Source organism: Podarcis bocagei, assembly GCF_964188305.1.
Source record: "Podarcis bocagei genome assembly, chromosome: 2".
Classification (NCBI taxonomy): domain Eukaryota; kingdom Metazoa; phylum Chordata; class Lepidosauria; order Squamata; family Lacertidae; genus Podarcis; species Podarcis bocagei.
The window spans coordinates 55,190,496-55,208,517 of NC_138126.1; the positions used below are offsets into that span (position 1 = coordinate 55,190,496).

At 40.8% G+C, this 18,022-nt stretch overlaps 1 protein-coding gene and 1 long non-coding RNA gene across 3 annotated transcripts in view; one reads left to right on the forward strand and one right to left on the reverse strand.

Moving 5' to 3' along the window:
* Positions 1-18,022, forward strand: part of LOC308577287 — a 397,406-nt gene that overhangs the window by 331,581 nt on the left and 47,803 nt on the right. The gene's annotated exons all lie outside the window — the stretch shown is intronic.
* IARS1 (isoleucyl-tRNA synthetase 1) overlaps positions 1-18,022 on the reverse strand; it is an 84,440-nt gene that overhangs the window by 41,534 nt on the left and 24,884 nt on the right. For both annotated transcript variants that reach the window (XM_081176112.1, XM_081176113.1), the window contains exons 10-16: positions 16,527-16,587; positions 15,074-15,169; positions 13,143-13,265; positions 12,082-12,173; positions 9,043-9,141; positions 2,427-2,553; positions 563-636 (exon numbers count right to left, since the gene is read on the reverse strand). In XM_081176112.1, the coding sequence (XP_081032238.1) occupies positions 563-636; positions 2,427-2,553; positions 9,043-9,141; positions 12,082-12,173; positions 13,143-13,265; positions 15,074-15,169; positions 16,527-16,587 (672 nt within the window). The remainder of the gene's footprint in view (positions 1-562; positions 637-2,426; positions 2,554-9,042; positions 9,142-12,081; positions 12,174-13,142; positions 13,266-15,073; positions 15,170-16,526; positions 16,588-18,022) is intronic.

Below are 18,022 nucleotides of genomic sequence, written 5' to 3' on the forward strand. Positions count from 1 at the left end.
TGATGCCTCTTCAGCCTGTGCCAATCTCTGCTTAAGCTGCAGCTACAGAGGGTTGGGAGAAACCCCATAACTTATGTGTATGGGTACACACAGGGAACCAGACTGAACTCAGTAAGCCAGTGGTGGGAAACCTGTGCTTCTCCAGATACAGTTGTACTGTAACTCACCATCCTTGTCTATTAGGTATGCTGGCTATTAATAAACCTCTTAAAGATTCACAAATTATCCATTCCTGCTCTAAACAGTGACATATGCTAGTTGGTAGTGTCTCCCCACCAGGTTGAAAATTAAACTCTTGGATTTGCTCTCATTCAGGAGTTAGGGGAAACTGAGAAGGTGAGAAACTATCAAAAAATGATATTCTGTAACTTAAGGTGTTGCACAGCAGCAGGACTATCTCCAGAGAATTGCCTGATAGTCCTTTCTGGTTTGGACAAGCAACCAGTTTTTAGACTCTAATATCAGGGATGCATTTCTGAAATGGATTCAACATCCACAAATGAGAGCAGAGCTATTTCTGAGCTACAACAGCGCCTGGCTTGCTTTTGTTACAATCACTTACCTTTCTCTGTGGAGATCAGTCACTTTCACTCCTGACAGCTCTTCCAGTTCTGCTACAGACCCAATACAGACCACCTGTTAAGTCCAATACAGCGGTACCTTGGGTTAGAAACACCTCAGATAACAGACACTTCGGGTTACAGACTCCGCTAAACCGGAAGTAGTACCTCGGGTTAAGAACTTTACCTCAGAATGAGAACATAAATCATGCACTGGCGGCGCGGCAGCAGCGGGAGACCCCATTAGGTAAAGTGGTAAGGTAAAGGTAAAGGTACCCCTGCCCGTACGGGCCAGTCTTGACAGACTCTGGGGTTGTGTGCTCATCTCACTCTATAGGCCGGGAGCCAGCGCTGTCCGGAGACACTTCCGGGTCACGTGGCCAGCGTGACAAAGCTGCATCTGGCGAGCCAGCGCAGCACACGGAACGCCGTTTACCTTCCCGCTGGTAAGCGGTACCTATTTATCTACTTGCACCTGGGCTTTCGAACTGCTAGGTTGGCAGGCGCTGGGACCGAGCAACGGGAGCGCACCCCGCCGCGGGGATTCGAACCGCCAACCTGACGATCAGCAAGTCCTAGGCGCTGAGGCTTTACCCACAGCGCCACCCGCGTCCCAGTGGTACCTCACGTTAAGAACGGTTTCAGGTTAAGAACGGACCTCGAGAATGAATTAAGTTCTTAACCAGAGGTACCACTGTATATCAAATAGGATTTGTTAATGAACATAGTTCATAGCTGAAGCATGCAACTGGAAAAGTCAGTTGATACTACACTTCTAAACCTCTTATACTAATTGATTGCTATGAAGCCCAGCAGCTGTTTTAAATATTTGTAAATTGGTTTTAGCAAAGCTGAATCACTTCATATTCCACGTGTTTGTAAATATCACAGGTGCTAACCTTGTGATAGCATAGGGTATGGCATGTACTGTAAGAAGAAATGGAGGCAAACAAACTACCCAAACCAACACACTTTCTCCTTAACTTCACCACTGTCACCAAGCGGTTATCTTTCCCCGCCCCAATGACTCCACTAAATAGCCCTTTAACCTTTTGGATTTTAATTTTCCCAATCAACTCCTTATACTAGGTGGAGTTGAATGCAACTTAGGCATCGAGCAAGGCCTCAAACCAAATTGTGATTTTACTTAAGGTTTTAGTAATGCAACAAGAGACCTAATTATAGTTTTTGTTGTTATCCAAAACAGCAGATTAAAATAGTAATAACAGTTTGAAATCAAACAAAACTTTTCCTTCCCTAGTTAGAACTTTTAAAAAGGTGTCCATTGGATTTCATCAGCAGATTGATTATTTTTGACAATAGCAAATGGAAAAAAGATGGAAAAAGTTTTAACTAGCAAGTTTTAAATAAGTATGCCAACTCTTAAATATGGAAAAAATGCTTGTTAAAAAACAAGCTACAGATATTGATGGAAGAATCATTTAATGCTTTTGACACACCAGCAATCTAGAAAGTAAAACTGTCTCCCAGAATTACCATGACAGCAGGATCGCATGCATTCCAGAAACAGATGTACCCCAGAGAAGTGCCTTATACCTACTGTGTTCATTCACAATATACTTTTTGCAAGTTTTGTGGTGCCTTGCTAACTGAGCATCATTAAGACATGTCACCATTCTGAATAGTAGTAAAATCCAGCAATGCCTCCATTTTAGCAGTGGCAGGGGAAAGCAGCGAAAGCATGAAGCAGTCAAATAGTAATCTGCCCAAAACGGCAATGGAAACCTTAAGCCACTGAGGATCACACCTTTTCTCTAGTCAATCTGATCTAAAATTGCACTCTAAGCACAATTATAGTAAATAAAATAAAGTGTAGCAATCTTGACTTAAATTATTTTTACTCACCTCTTCAAAATCGTCACTGACCCACAATGGGATTGGCGTCCCCCAGTATCGATTTCGTGAAATTGCCCAGTCACGTGCCTCTCTCAACCAATTTCCAAAACGCTTCTCTCTCACAAAGTCAGGAACCCTAAGTTTTAAAAAGAAAATCTCACTTACAATAAACAAAATCAAGAGAACTTGTTAGGCATATGTAGACACCCTACGTTGGAATATTATAACTTTGATAGCATTTACTTTATTTACTTCTCTGGTTCATTTAGTCATGAATAAAGGGTCGCAAAAGTGATCAGAAATCAACACACTTTTCTCCAATTTCCAGTTTTGTGGTTTGCTATAATAGTAAACATTTCTGGATCACCCCTCATGTATGGAAAAGAGGAGACTGAAGGTCACTGTGGCTCACTCATGTAGCAGTAAACCATGCTTTTCTATAACATGTGAAACCAAGGTATTACCTACACTCAAAATAATTTTAGATGCAAACAAGTTTATACTGATCTAGTGTTTCAGAGAGGATTGTTTCATGTGCCTCCTTTGGTTCACCAAATTGCAATGCACTTTCAGAAGAGATATGAGATTCAGGTTCTTTACACCATGTTGCTGCTATATCATCCTACAACCTAGGCTTCCACAACCTTGGGCATTTGTACCTCTTTCATCCTTGTGTCATATTTCCTGCATGCTATCTCACAATAATAGGATGCCAGGAAATACCGTATTTTTTGCCCTATAGGACGCACTTTTTCCCCTCCAAAAATGAAGGGGAAATGTGTGTGCGTTCTATAGGGCGAATGCAGGCTTTCGCTGAAGCCTGGAGAGCCCCAGCACCAGCCCCACAAGGTCAGGGGACAGAGGGAGGCGGAACGCCGCCATCCCACTGTCTCCCGAAGTGGTTTGGAGGCTGGCGGCGGGGAGACCCCGCCGCCAGCCCCGCAAGCTCCGGGGACAGTGGGGAGGCGCAGCGCGTCTTCCCGCTGTCCCTGGACCTGATCTGAAGGCGGGCGGTGGGGAGAAGAGCGCTTCTCCCTGCTGCCTGCCCCGCAAGCTCCGGAGACAGCTGGGAGGCGCAGCGCATCTCCCCGCTGTTCCTGGACCTGATCTGAAGGCGGGTGGTGGGGAGAAGAGCGCTTCTCCCCGCTGCCAGCCCCGCAAGCTCCGGGGACAGCTGGGACGTGCAGCGCGTCTTCCCGCTGTCCCCGGACCTGATCTGAAGGCGGGCGGCGGGGAGAAGAGCGCTTCTCCCCGCTGCCGGCCCCACAAGCGCCTGGGAGGGAAATAAATTTTTTCTCCTTTATTCCCCCCCCCAAAAAAAACTTGATGCATCCTATGGGCCGGTGCGTCCTATGGGGCGAAAAATACGGTAACTTGGTCCCTAAGTTATCCCCCAAAATGAACACCCTAAATATACATAAAAGACTTCTGCTGACTGTCACTGTATATAAACCCAAGCGAGTATATTTTGTGCTTGCTGCTTAATATTTGGGCAATAGGTCTCATTCTGTGACTTTTCTATGAAGTTTTAAGTTACTTTCTGGTTGCAGGAAGTATAAGTCAAATTTCCGGCACAACTATTGAAAAAAATTTTAGAACTCAGCAATTTAGCTTTCCAGTCGAATAAATTTCCTTGCTTTGAACGAATCTAAGTGCCTTTGAAAGTGCTAGAGCCTCAATTTATTATAGTTATACACTTTGTGCTGACCTAAAGAGACCCAGTCTAAGCACAAGTGGAAAACTGAATTAAGATAAAAGAAGAGCATTTGAACAATTCGCTAATGTGGAAAATGAACTTTGCAACCTTTACAATAGCTTTCAACTACAAGATGCTGGCAGGTGGCACCTGTAGCTTAAAACAGATAAAAGCTACTTAAACTGTGAATAGATGCTAACAAGAGATCCAAAAGTGCAACAATGCAGGCAATGTAGCTTATGGACACACATATCTTTTTCCTTTAATTGAAAAACTGAGCATCTGGGAACATTTTTCATTATTACTAAGAGCTGAGGTGAGGCAGAACAGAGGTAAGCTGACCCCTGCACTCTCTAGATTTGCCTCTCTTACTTGCTGTAACAGTTACATCAACAGCAATCCCAACCTGCCGTGGGCCTGCCAGCTTTGCTACTACAGAGAGAGTCACAGGTCAGACTTTTCCTTCCCCCCCCCCTTTGCTGGTGCAGCAAAGGCACCAAGGGAAGGCTGCACAGAAAGAAGCTCTTATTTACTGTGTCTGATGTTTAGCAATCCTACCTTTGGGTAAGGAGAGAGATGATAAAGGTTCCTTTTGTCCCTCATTAAAATGACAAGACAGTAACAGAGTTAAATTAGGCCTCTCATCTGAGTGTGCACTTTTACAAACGCTCAACTTTAATAAGACATGATGGAGTTTTCTTCAAGCAAGTTATTCTTTTGCACAATGGCGTACATTGAACAAGGTCATTTGTTATTTAACCATCACAAATATTATATTAAAAAATGAATGCAAAACTTAGTTGGCTGTATGAAACAAACAAAGTCACCCTTACACATGACTGAACTAGCCTTCCAGAACAGTTGCTTTATTCTAAATCAAGGGGAGAGGGGATACAGCTCAAGGCCCAAGCACAGTCTTTTAGACCCAACGCAAACCCGTGTCACTGGCCTCCTCCCCCAAACATATCTATCCCATACATACAATTTCTTGAGTCATGAAATAAAAGTTACTGTTTTAATTCTGAAATTACATTTTCTACATTTCTGAACTTACAAAACGCCCCACAGCGGGACTTTTCAACCATGCCCCAAAGCACTCCCACCTCCCTGCTGTTATGGTTTACCACAACATCCAGCTTGAAGACGAGTTTTGACGAGTTTCCAAACTGGTTTGCCAAATTAACCAGAAAGTGTTCTATTAATCCGGGAATATAGAAGAAGGAAGGAATACACACACATGTTGCTCATTCCCAACGATCAAGTTTGGGAGGATCAGAGCACTTCTGAACACAGCCATTTTTATTATTTATTTTCTAGTTAATTACCAATCGAGCTCGTGGCACTTGCTCTGGGATAGGGAACCTGTAATTCTCCAGATGTTGTTAGACTGCAACTACCATAAGCCCCAATCAGCATGGTGAATAAAATAATAATAATAATAATAATAATAATAATAATAATAATAATAATAATAATAATAATTTATTTCTACCCCACCCATCTGTCTGGGTTTCCACAGTCACTCTGGGCAGCTTTCAACAGAACATTAAAAACAGAATAAAACTTCAAACATTAAAAACTTCCCTAAACAGGGCTGCCTTCAGATGTCTTCTAAAAGTTGGATAGTTGTTTATTTTCTTGACATCTGATGGGAGGGCATTCCACAGGGCGGGTGCCACTACCAAGAAGGCCCTCTGCCTGGTTCCCTGTAACCTCACTTCTTGCAGCGAGGGAACCGCCCTCGGCACTGGATCTCAGTGTCCTGGCATAGTGATGGGGGTGGAGACGCTCCTTCAGGTATACTGGGCCGAGGCCGTTTAGGGCTTTAAAGGTCAGCACCAACACTTTGAATTGTGCTCAGAAACGTACTGGGAGCCAATGTTAGTCTTTCAAGACCAGTGTTATATGGTCTTGGCGGTCACTCCCAGTCAGCGATGATGGGAGCTATAGTCCAACAACATCTGGAGTTCCCTATCCCTGCAGTAGATGTATTAGACATTTCACAGGATACAAACAAACAAGTGAGGTGAGCATAGTGATTTCAAAAGATATATTTGGTCCTGTATTCTGATTTGCCACACTTCTCCCACTTCCAAAACCTTCCGGATTTTAGACAGTAAATTGACACATTTAAAATTGGGTTTCTCCAGAAAGGTTTTACAGTGCACCACGGTGCTGTTTTATTATCAGTTACAACCACTTCCTTTTGTTTATTCGTTCCTTGGAAGATACAGCAGGATCATTTGTCAAAATTAAGATAAACTGTTGCTAGCTTCTTAAAATATGCCAGTTCCAAAATACATTAGTATTAAGTTCTCTCATTAAAAACAAATTAGAAATTCAATTAAGTTATAAAATTAGTCAAACCACATTTAATCTAGTTCATCAGAAGCAGTGCCTATAAGGAGTAGAAAGTATTCCTATGAGAAATCTAGTCCTAGCAGCCAGCAAGGATTCTAAAGGCAGTGCAAGCATCATACCAATTCCAAAGGATGTTATAAAGGCATCCCTCCCCTCTTTTATCATCCCTAGTTTAAAAATTTTGTAAATCCCTCAACAACCCCATTGGGGGAAAATAGAGAATATCACTGGACCTTTTCATGGCACTAAATCAGACAGATCTGCAGACATTTTTGCACACTTTCAGTAAGTACTAATGCTGAACCAAAGCATTTACATATAACATGGCGCCGTACTCTGATACCTACACATGCAAATCATATAGCTTCAACTTCAAAAGAGAGCAGCTCAGCAGGCTACTAAAACGGGCTTTGAAAACCTGATAGCAAGTAACAGGCCTAATATCAAACCAGAATCTAGTCCTCTCTCAATTCCAGAAAACATTGTTCATGCTGTGTGCAAGGTGGAATAAACCAACAACAAAACTGTCGAAACAATGCCAGGGAATGCTGGGGAATAATGTTGAGCATCAAGCTCTTTCTTGTTAGATATTTGGGCTCATATTAAAAAATATTATATTCAAAATCAAGGTGAGAGTTTAGCATCACTAAACTGCTTGAATAATGAAGATATCCCAACGATTAGACAAGGTTTGTTAACCATACTAATAATGACAGCTAAATTCCAAACTGTCCTACGTTGGACATTCCTCTCTCGAGGGCTAGCAGACAAAAATCTAAGACATCTTCAAAGAGGACAAAAGAACTACCCAGCTAAAAATTCTGTCCAACCCCACAAACATCAACAACTTTCTGGTGAAAAGGTTCCTCTTTCATTCTGACATGTATGGATTTAATTAAGCTCTTTTGGAAAAACCCAGCTGCAGGCAACTTAAATCTTTGTACACTTCTCACAAATCTATTGCTAGTATGACTATCAGCGCTGTACCACCTGTTATGTGACTTTAAATGTGTACTAAAAGGAATAAGCAAAAATCAAATGACAGTAAAAATAAATGAAAAAGGTGCACTATAAACCAGCCTCCCCCAGTGTTGTTGGACTCTTGAGCATTTCCTAAGGAGAGTTTGAGTCCAATAACATCTGGAGTGCACCATTTTGGGAAAGGCAGTTGAAATGTTTATTGCCGAATACAATCCCGTAAGAACGAAACCCTAGAAGTCAGTTAATTAAAAGCTCAATTGCCACCTTTTCCACAGAGACATAATTTTCTTTCGCAGAATAATGCACTGTCATTTGCATATTTTCAGTGTATATTTTCAAGACAGTAAAAGCTTGCAGCAGACAACAATTAACATAGAAGACAAATACTTCAAGCTTACAACTATTTTCCCGTAAGGTCATTAGCAGCTTTCAGCGCTGAGTACCAAAGATTGCACTTGCTTGCTATGGAGCCTTTATAAAAATGTGAACCATGCATTTGCCTACATCAAGCCAGAAAGTCACACTGGAATCATTTATGGAAACTTACATAAAGGCCCTACTTAAATTTAGCTTCCATGAAAAGAATATGACTATGAAAAATTATTCATGTTAACAGTGTTGCAGAGAAACCAACACATACATTTTTAGTCTCTTTCTTTTAGCTTTTCCCCAAGAAACAATAACAGCAAAAAAGCAATTTGCCCCTGAAATACTACTATATTTATCAGGCTCCCAAATCTTAAGGGAAGAGAGCTCTGACACTCTCAGATGTTTACCCCATTATGTAAGTTGTAGACTGCAAGAATATCTATCTGTTAAAACGCCCAATTGTATACATTACTTTCTGTCACCCTTGATAAATGGTACACGTCTTTATTTCCATTGCACCATCAGTTGTAGAAGAGGTGGAAAAGATTATTCCAACACAAAAAGGCTGCCAAAGATTGACTCGTAATTGAAGCCCAGTAAGACTAAGACCAAAGACCAAGTTCACCTGGCAGCACACACGTGCCCTTGGCCGATAGGTAGAGACATCAAAAGAAAGAAGCAGAATTTGGAGCAAGAGATCTCCATCTACTGACACAATAGTTGGAATTCAGACTCCTTGTTCAAACAAAGCAAATGTCAGAAAAGATCAAGACTTTACTGGCAAACTTCTACACCTCATTAAAAAAACAGACAACCAAATGTTAGAGAAGATACAGGAATTGTGCATGGATAGTAGCTATGTGAACATCAACAGCTTCATGCAACAATACTAATGGACTAAATGCAACAGCAATTTCTAGTATGGTCCTCAGAGAAATTAAAAGTAATCTTCCCGTCCAAGTGTACTTGGCTACTGGATCAGTTCACACATCACCTTAAGCCATAGGTAAAAACAAACTAGTAAAATTCAGTGGGATCGACTGCAGCAATCTTTCTTTACAGCCTGGCTTAAGCTCAAGAAACCTTTTCCCAGCTTAAATTCGAGTAGGGGATGTCAGCCACACAGCGACAGAGTTCCTTATTAAAATAGAAGTGGGGGAGAAATAGCTGCAAGACAATAATGAAACTATGAAGTAAAAGGGTAACTGAGGAGATTACCAGTAGCACTGAGCATTATTTTCCAGCAACTTCTCCACCATGTGCTCCACACGGACAAACCAGCTTGGCACAGCTTTGTATATTAGAGGAGTATCTGACCTAAAATAAATGATATGAAAAGAAAATTAGGCACGCTCTTTAGCTATTCTGCAATACTTGTTGCACCAGCTTCACAAGTCACCCCTCTAAAATTCAGTAGCAAAATTCCCATTGATTTCCACGCACAGCGTGACTGTGCCCCTTGCCTCCAGAGTCTCACTGAAATGGCAACTAATATAGAACTCCAATATATCACCCAGGGAAAAAGGAAAGCTATCTGAGTACATGAATACATGAGGATACCAATTTAGTCCATAAGAAGTGGGAAGTCTTTTATTTAAAACCCACCTGGCAAGGAACTTAAGAATACAGTTACTGAATCATGCATCAAGGAGAATCGCAGAGGACACCTTGCAAAAGTATAGATTCATCTTCCTTTCAAGGTTCTTCCTTAAAGCTTCTGAAAGGTTTCCTTTGCCCCATACAAACATAAAATTAAAAAGGTTTAATAATACATTTAAGAAGAAGGGCTAGAGCTCAGTGGCAGAGAACATGCTTTGTGTGCAAAAGAACCCTAGTTTTCTTTGGGGATCCTTGGCATCTCCAGGGAGGGCTGGAAAGGAACCCTGCCTGAACCCCTGCTGCTGCCAGTCCCTGTAAACCAGGCATGGGCAAACTTGGCCCTCCAGATGTTTTGGGACTACAACTCCCATCATCCCTAGCTAACAGGACCAGTGGTCAGGGATGATGGGAACTGTAGTCTCAAAACATCTGGAGGGCCAAGTTTGCCTATGCCTGCTGTAAACAATACTGGGCTAGATGGATAAATCCTCTGACCCAGTATAAAGCAGCTTCCTGTTCCTAAACTCAGTTTTCACTGTTAACTTCTTATATTAAAGACAACACAGGGACAGTGCCTGCATTCAGACTCTGCAATATTTTAAGATGCCATGGGCTATTTCCTAATCTGTCCAGACATAAGCTCCTGAAAAGCTAAAATGCATTTCTCAACACCAAGAAAGAATTTAAATTCAATGTATAGCGCATACTAAACTGAATGAAGAGGAGAAAGAGACAACTTGCTTTTGAAACCCCATACAACAAAAGCAAAAATATTATCTGCCTCCTTTCAATCCAAACATGTAATTCTACGTAATCTAAAGCTAATGATTTTCAAGAAGGCTGGCAATCTCTCTTGTCAGCATATTGAAATCCTAAACAGAACAAAAGTACCAAAGCTATATATGTAAAGAAGCTTAGTTTCATCATTTATCCCCTGCCTTGTACAGGCATAATACTGGCTCCCTGCAGATGCTGAGCAGAGTTCAATATCAACCAGGATTTGAAACCAGGGCATGAAGAATTGCATAGCCTGATTACGAGAGAGCCTTGTTTTTAGCAGTGTAGAACAAATACTAAACTGCAGCTAGGGCTGACAAAAGAAAAATGTGTGCTAGATATGGAAGGGAAAAGGAAGAGCATACACATACATTCCAAAGGCATGTTTCTAATATCCAAACCATAGTTTGCAGGAAGCAAGCATTACATATGGGCCAGATCCCAATGTACCAACTGTCATCATCTCTCAAAACATTTTGCTATTAACAAATATCACTCTGTTCAGTTCAGCACGTGGAAAACAGAATTAAAACTGAGCAAAAGTGATTGATACAATATTACTATGCCAAACCAGTTTGGAGCAATTATTTCACTTTCTACAGCTCTCCCTAAAAGTTTAGAAGTTTAAAGGACTGCATACACACACAAAGCTAGTCTTTTGCTATGAAAAATGTCTCCCAGGCCTAGCCAATTATAGAATTTTGGGGATAAGGGAGATTCAACAAGATTGATTAATTCTTCTTTTTAAAGGTCTTAGAGAATATAGACAGATTAGACTTGAATACAAATTCAAACTAGCTTTAAAAGATATATAACTTCACAGGAAGAATTTTCATACTCTTTCTGCAATTTCAAAGGGCAAAATAAATTGATACATGAGATTTAATTGGTTTGAACTATATAACACAGCTTATATTTATACACCCACTGCTAAATTCCTCTGAGCCAGAACTTTGATTTTTCTGAAACCTATGCCAACACTGGAAATATTAACGAAAGTCCAGTTATAACAGCAGCCAGTGTAGCTCTCACAGAATTGCTACAATGGGAGAACAATCTGGCACACACACTATTTAACTTCTGCAGCTGACTTTTGCATTGCATGCAGTTTCTTAACCATGGCATTTGCAGAATCTTTTTCTTGCGGGGAGCGGGAGACAAGGTAAAATACTGAAAGAGGGGAGCAAGCTAGTTTCCCATATTTCAGGTTCTACAACTGTTATAGAACATTTTTTATAAAAATGAAAGCTAGGAAACAGGATTTTTGCTCACTCAGAGGAGGCAACTGTTTCTCCCCTGCCCCTGTAAACACTCATGCTCTGAACCATCTTCAAGAGTGCACCTACACAGAGCACATTACGACGGTCTAGCCACGAGATTATAAGGGCATGAACAACTGTGGCCAGGCAACTGAAACAAGAACCTTCTGCAGTTATTAGTGAATAAATGGTGTCACTATGGGTTGTATCCAATACTGTACAATTAAAAAAGCACAAGAGGAAAAGGAAACACCTGCCTCCCTCCTCCCCACTGAGAGTGACCCTCACCAAACGTCTGGTCTGTAAAAGAGGGAGACTGCAATGGACATGGGTGACTCAGGGGAAAGTCGGCAAAAGCAGCTTCCATTCGAAAAAGCGGCCTCTGCCCAATTTGACATATAGTTAATCTTTCACTGATAGTTGTGAGAAATTATACACACTCTGTGCCAGAGGTGAGATCTACTTACAGATACGAAGAGAGCTTTGAATACAACTGATTTAACTGCATAGGTTAGTCTTAGTGTCTAGCAAATAAAAGACAATGTAAACAGGACATATTTTTTACAAATAAGTTACCAGTCAAAATGTTTCATTTAAATAGTATGTTAATTCTTCTCCGTACCTCCAACAAAAAGGATAGCTGTGCTTATAAGAGCTGGTATGGACCAGTCTTCCTTGTTCTTTTAGGAATCTGATGATGTTCTTATCTGCATCCTGAGTAAAGCAAAATATTATTTTAGAATAATGATAACCCATACAAAGAATTTCTCCAGATGGGAGGTAGCTTCAGGAAAGAAAAAAATAGAGAAATTACAAGCTAACAGCCAGTTCCGATGTAGCATGAGATTAATAATGTATCTAGCATTTAGCACAGATGCTGAGCTGGTTTTTATGTAATATTAAACCATAGTTAGGACGTGTGTGGCGCTGTGGTGTAAACCACTGAGCCTAGGGCTTGCCGATCGGAAGGTCGGCAATTCAAATCCCCGCGACGGGGTGAGCTCCCGTTGCTCGGTCCCTACTCCTCCCAACCTAGCAGTTTGAAAGCATGTCAAAGTGCAAGTAGATAAATAGGTACCATTTCGGCAGGAAGGTAAACGGCGTTTCCATGCGCTGCTCTGGTTTGTCAGAAGCGGCTTAGTCATGCTGGCCACATGACCCAGAAAAACTGTCTGTGGACAAACGTCGGCTCCCTTGGCCAGTAAAGCAGATGAGTGCTGCAACCCCAGAGTCGTTCATGACTGGACTTAACTGTCAGGGGTCCTTTACCTTTTTTAAAACCATAGTTAAAGATAAAACTATGGTTTAATGTGAAAGAGCAGCTAGTACAGTGCTGACTTTGCTCCTCCTGCTGTTCTGCCAGGAAACAAGCTAGAGACTGACTTGCTATGATGTTTGAAACTGGGCTCATTGTTTCTTCCTCCTGACAGAGCATGAGTGGTAAGCCAAAAACAGACCCAGGCTTCTGATTATAGCTTGTTTAGTCAGAAGTGAGCAAAGGTCTGAATGAAGAAGTGCTGGAGTGGAAATGATTCATCTGGATTTTTCACCATTTTCACAAACAATACCACTGACAACATTTATGGCAAAAAGCAGCAGTAGGAAACAAAGCACACACTTCTCTTCAGTCTATGAATACTGCTTGACACTGAGTTTTTCTAGCTTCCTTCCTTCACAACCAACCTTCACATATTGTCCAGCAAAATCTGTCACTTCTGCTGTGAAACAGCCCGAGGCATCAACAGGACAAACTGGTACTGAATCTTTCCGAATGATATTAAAATCCATACAGACTCTGTAGTCATCCTATGTGAGAAAAATAAAGTTAAATATTCAAATGTGTGTCTCTTGATTTCTAAGGCAGCATTTTGAATTTCAAAATTTTGCTGGATTTTCTAGATTCCCCAACTTCAACAGGAACCTGCTAAGTTGTTTCTTCACACTGGGAAATACTTTGCTTCTTGTGTTATAAAGTATCTTGTCACACTGAGGATGAGTTCATTCACGCATGTTTTTCACTTCATGGTTGCAGCATCAACCGGTTACCCACATGTGCAAATGATCAAACACCACAGAAAGAAGCACCACATTTCTGCCCACTACCTCAGGAGACAAATACTTTCCAATCAAATGCGGATAGTTGCAAATCAAATAATGAGTAATCAAGAGATTTTACAAGACTTGCAAGATTTAGTCACCTTAATTTGCATTTCCCATGTTTTAGAGTGGGGGGGGGGTGATGATAACTAGGGCAGGGTTGTAGATGAATGGAGAGCATGTGATTGTTCACAGAAAGTACAGTCAAACCTCGGTTGTCGAACTTAATCCATTCCGGAAGCCCGTTCAGCTTCCGAAACGTTTGACAACCAAGGCGTGGCTTCCGATTAGTTGCAAGAGCTTCCAGCAATCAAACAGAAGCCGCATCGGATGTTCGGCTTCTGAAAAACATTTGACTTCCGAAAAACGTTCAAAAACTGGAGCATTTACTTCTGGGTTTTTGGCATTTGGGGGCAGAAACATTCCAAAATGGAGCAGTTTGGGAACCGAGGTTTGACAGTACCAGGTTCCATCTTAGGCATTTCCAGGTAGGCCTGGAAGAAAGACTCCCACCTGAAACCCTGGAAAGCCACTACAAGGCAGTGTAAACAATACAGAGCTAGATGATTTGACTTGGTAGGAGGCAGCTTCCCACACAATGGGCCCATGGTCACATCAAACTGCCTGAGCATTTTGCCATTCTTGGGAGAAATTGCAAATAAATAAATAAATAAATAAATAAATAAATAAATAAAATCATCATCTCAAGTTCTCAAATAGTCTAGAGAGCTTCAACACGTGTCTTTTTGTTGGCATCTGTTGAGAGCAAACCATGGTTCAGTATTCTGTGAATGAGCATTGAATGAGTCTCAGGTTTACATGTTCTCTTTCCCTTTTAATGCTTCTAGAATGCTCTCTCATGGTTTGCACATTGCACTACGTCAAACTATGAATCAGTACCATCCAGATTTGCAGAGAAGAACATGCAGCCACTTCGCTCTGCCCCAGTTCTTGTTCTGCTGCTGTGGTGAGTTAAGCCATGGTTTGGATTAACACACTGTCCAAGTCCAGGCTTGTGGTTTAATTCTCCCAAACAAAATGCAATCCATAAACCATAAAACAAACCTTGGACAAAGTTCATAGTTTGGAGTAACTATGAGTAAGCTGTGTGTCTGTGTGTGTGCTATAAAAGTTTGGAGAGAGCTAAATAATGAGCCCAAATTCAGACAATATGCTAAGACAAACCGTGGCTGAACTAAGGCAGCAGTCCCCTTGAGAGTTAATTTTTGAAATGTAGTGGACACATAGCCTGCTTACTATTAGGCTATCTTCTTTTCAAAAAAGATGTACTGCACAAAAGAGTTCTAATACAAATTATGATGCTGTTTCTATATTGTGTCAGGAGCAAATGGAAATTGGTAGGTAACACAAATGTACTCGTTGTCATTAGAATATGTGTACAGTGAGCTCCTGACAAGTTACTGGATCAAAAAAGAATCTGAATTTCTCAATTAAAAGAGTTAAGACAAGATCAAAACATGTTTGACATAAAAGCACATAAGTGACTTTAAACTTACAGCGCCAAAGTAAGGAGCTTGATGTACAACCCCGGTACCTTCTTCTTCCTTCACATAGTTGTCAGTCACTACAGTAAAAGCACCATTTTCTTTGCACTAGCACAAAAGAGATAGGTGTTTTTTTTAAAAAAAAAATGTACAAAACATTGGCATGGAAAATATGACAAGCCAGAAACACTGTTCAAGCATTCTAGTAATGGTTACATATGAATTTGTTCATTAAAACCACTGCTACAAACATGAGTTACATAAACTGACATAGAGAGAGATCAGCAGTATGAATACCAAACAAAAGCTTCCTGGATAGCTCAGTTGGTTAGAGAGTGGTGCTGACAATGCCAAGGTTGCAGGTTCGATCCCCATAAGGGACAGCTGCATATTCCTGCATTCCACGGGGTTTGGACTAGATGATCCTCATGGTACCTTCCATTAGATATTATTCTATTAGAGATCTATGAGACACCCTCCAGAACTGAGGGACAATTTAGATCAAAAATAGCCATTTTCTAATCAGGGTGGAATGTGGGTCTTTGCATGCACACATGACAGAGCACACAGAACCGACATGCAAAGGTGGCATCCATACATCTGCATATGATACACCCACAATTTCCCTGATCCTTCATCTCAAACAAGGCTTGGGAATATTCATGAGAAGATGCGGTAAGGACTCAGGATGATTAAAAAGGTTCTAAAGCTGTCAAGGCGAAGGTCACGGTGCACTATGGATTGTTCTAAACTGAGTAGTTCCACTGAAATCAATAAACTTAAGTTAGTCACTGTTCACAGATTTCAATGGATCTGCTCCAATTATTAGCTGGACGTAGCCCTCTATTGTTCCACAAAGGGAAGCAAAGCACATAAAGCTACCCTAAATTTATTTTACACTGCAAGCCTATACATATCTACTCAAAAGTAAATTATGCAGAGTTGAATAGAACTTACTCCCAAGCAAATGTGTATAGGATTACAACCTTCGTATCTTAATGAAGCCAATTTGGATGGGATTCAACTAATGAGTCCCATCAGGGGAAGCCCTGGGCAAAGACTGATACTCCCAGTACAACACTGTTCTATTGCAAAACACAGTAAATTTGAGTCTCATTAATTAAAAGACTGGGTCATAAGATCCCACATTCCCTCCCCAAACGCATCTGCATAAATTGATCCTTCATGGATCAAAAGGGTTGATTTTTCCATTACTTTTTATAATCCTAAACAATACTAACACCATTTGAGAAAATTATGGCGTTAAAACATCAAATCTGAAAGGATTTGTTTTTATATTGTTTTAATTTTATTAGAATTTAATTACTTTTTAACTATTATGTTTCTTTATTTTCTTTATTTTATCTGTGTTCTTTTAATTCGTGTAAGCTCCCTTGAGTCTCAGGAAAAAGGTAGGAAATAAATAAGTATTATAATAATAATAATAAAGACACATACTGCTCACCTTGATAAAATACTTGAAAAGAGGTTTATATTTCTTCCCTTTAAGGGTAACACCAGGAAACCTGAAACACATTCCCCCCAAAAATTTGCAGTAGTTAAGAAGTTTTGTTTATGTACAATATTTATCAAACGCTTTTTGGCTATAGGAGCCATATGCAACATAATAAAACAAGACATTAAAATAAAACTGCATGGAAGTACTGCATAAATATCAAAGCAACAAGCAACAGAATCTCCATCAGCAAGTTACAATGATATAAAAACTTCTTGGAACTCCAAGAAAGACACAAACTGAGCAAGCCTAGGAGGCCTAGAGGGTGCAAAGTGGCAGATCTACTACCACTTCCTAAGTCCTGTGGCAACGCAACAGGAGGTGGGGATGTTGGACCTTTCCTCCTACATCTTTTCTTCAAACCCCCCCCCCCCAATTGGTTTCAGTGGCTGGGAACTGCTCTGTGCTGGTGAGAACTGAGGGCCCACTTCACAGGCCTCCTCAAATAATGAATGGGCCTTGCAAGGATCCAATCCTCTCTGTCCTACCTTCACCTCAGATGCCCTATTTCAGGGCTACTGCTCACAGGAGCTCTACTGGCAGAAATGCTAAGCCTACTGCGTTTTCCACAGGGGCCTCCACAGTGAAGTTCCCACCCTGCTAGATAAACCTTTCTCCATCAGCAGCAAGGCACTGGAAGCTAAGCCTCTTCAGCCAATGGACCGGATGAATAGGAATACTTGGCCCACCTACACTTTTTTAAAGAGGGACAGCCACGTGTCTGTGTTGCAGCAAATACAACTAAGTTTTGTGGTACCTTAACGACCAACAAATTTATTACGGTATAAGCTTTCATGGACTAACTAGAAGCTGCAAATCTACATAGTTTTATGTGTGTGGTGGTGGTTTACATTCCAGCAAAGCATTCCTCAACCTCCTATAAACTAGTTACAGATAGGTAGCCGTGTTGGTCTGCCACAGTCAAAATAAAAAAATTCCTTCCTGTAGCACCTTAAAGACCAACTAAGTTAGTTCTTGGTATAAGCTTTCGTGTGCATGCACACTGAAGAAGTGTCTGAAGAAGTGTGCATGCACACTTGTATCTGAAGAAGTGTGCATGCACACGATAGCTTATACCAAGAACTAACTTAGTTGGTCTTTAAGGTGCTACAGGAAGGATTTTTTTTATTTCTCCTATAAACTGGCTGGAAGGGGGTTGGACTAGATAACCCTCGGGATCCCTTTGAACTCTATAATTCTGTGATAAATCTCTGCTGTTCTATTTATTTCAGTTAAGACTTTTTTCTTATATCTGGAAAATGAAATCAGCTTCGCTTTGTAGATGTTTGAGAAAATTGCAGCAGGAAAGGCAGTGAATGACAAGAAAACACTCTTAGGAAAGTATTCTTCAGAGTTTGTGACAGTTGCAATTCTTAACAAAATTCTATCATCTTTGGTCATTTGATGTGTGTTTTTTTTATATTCGATGGCCTTAACAGAACTGG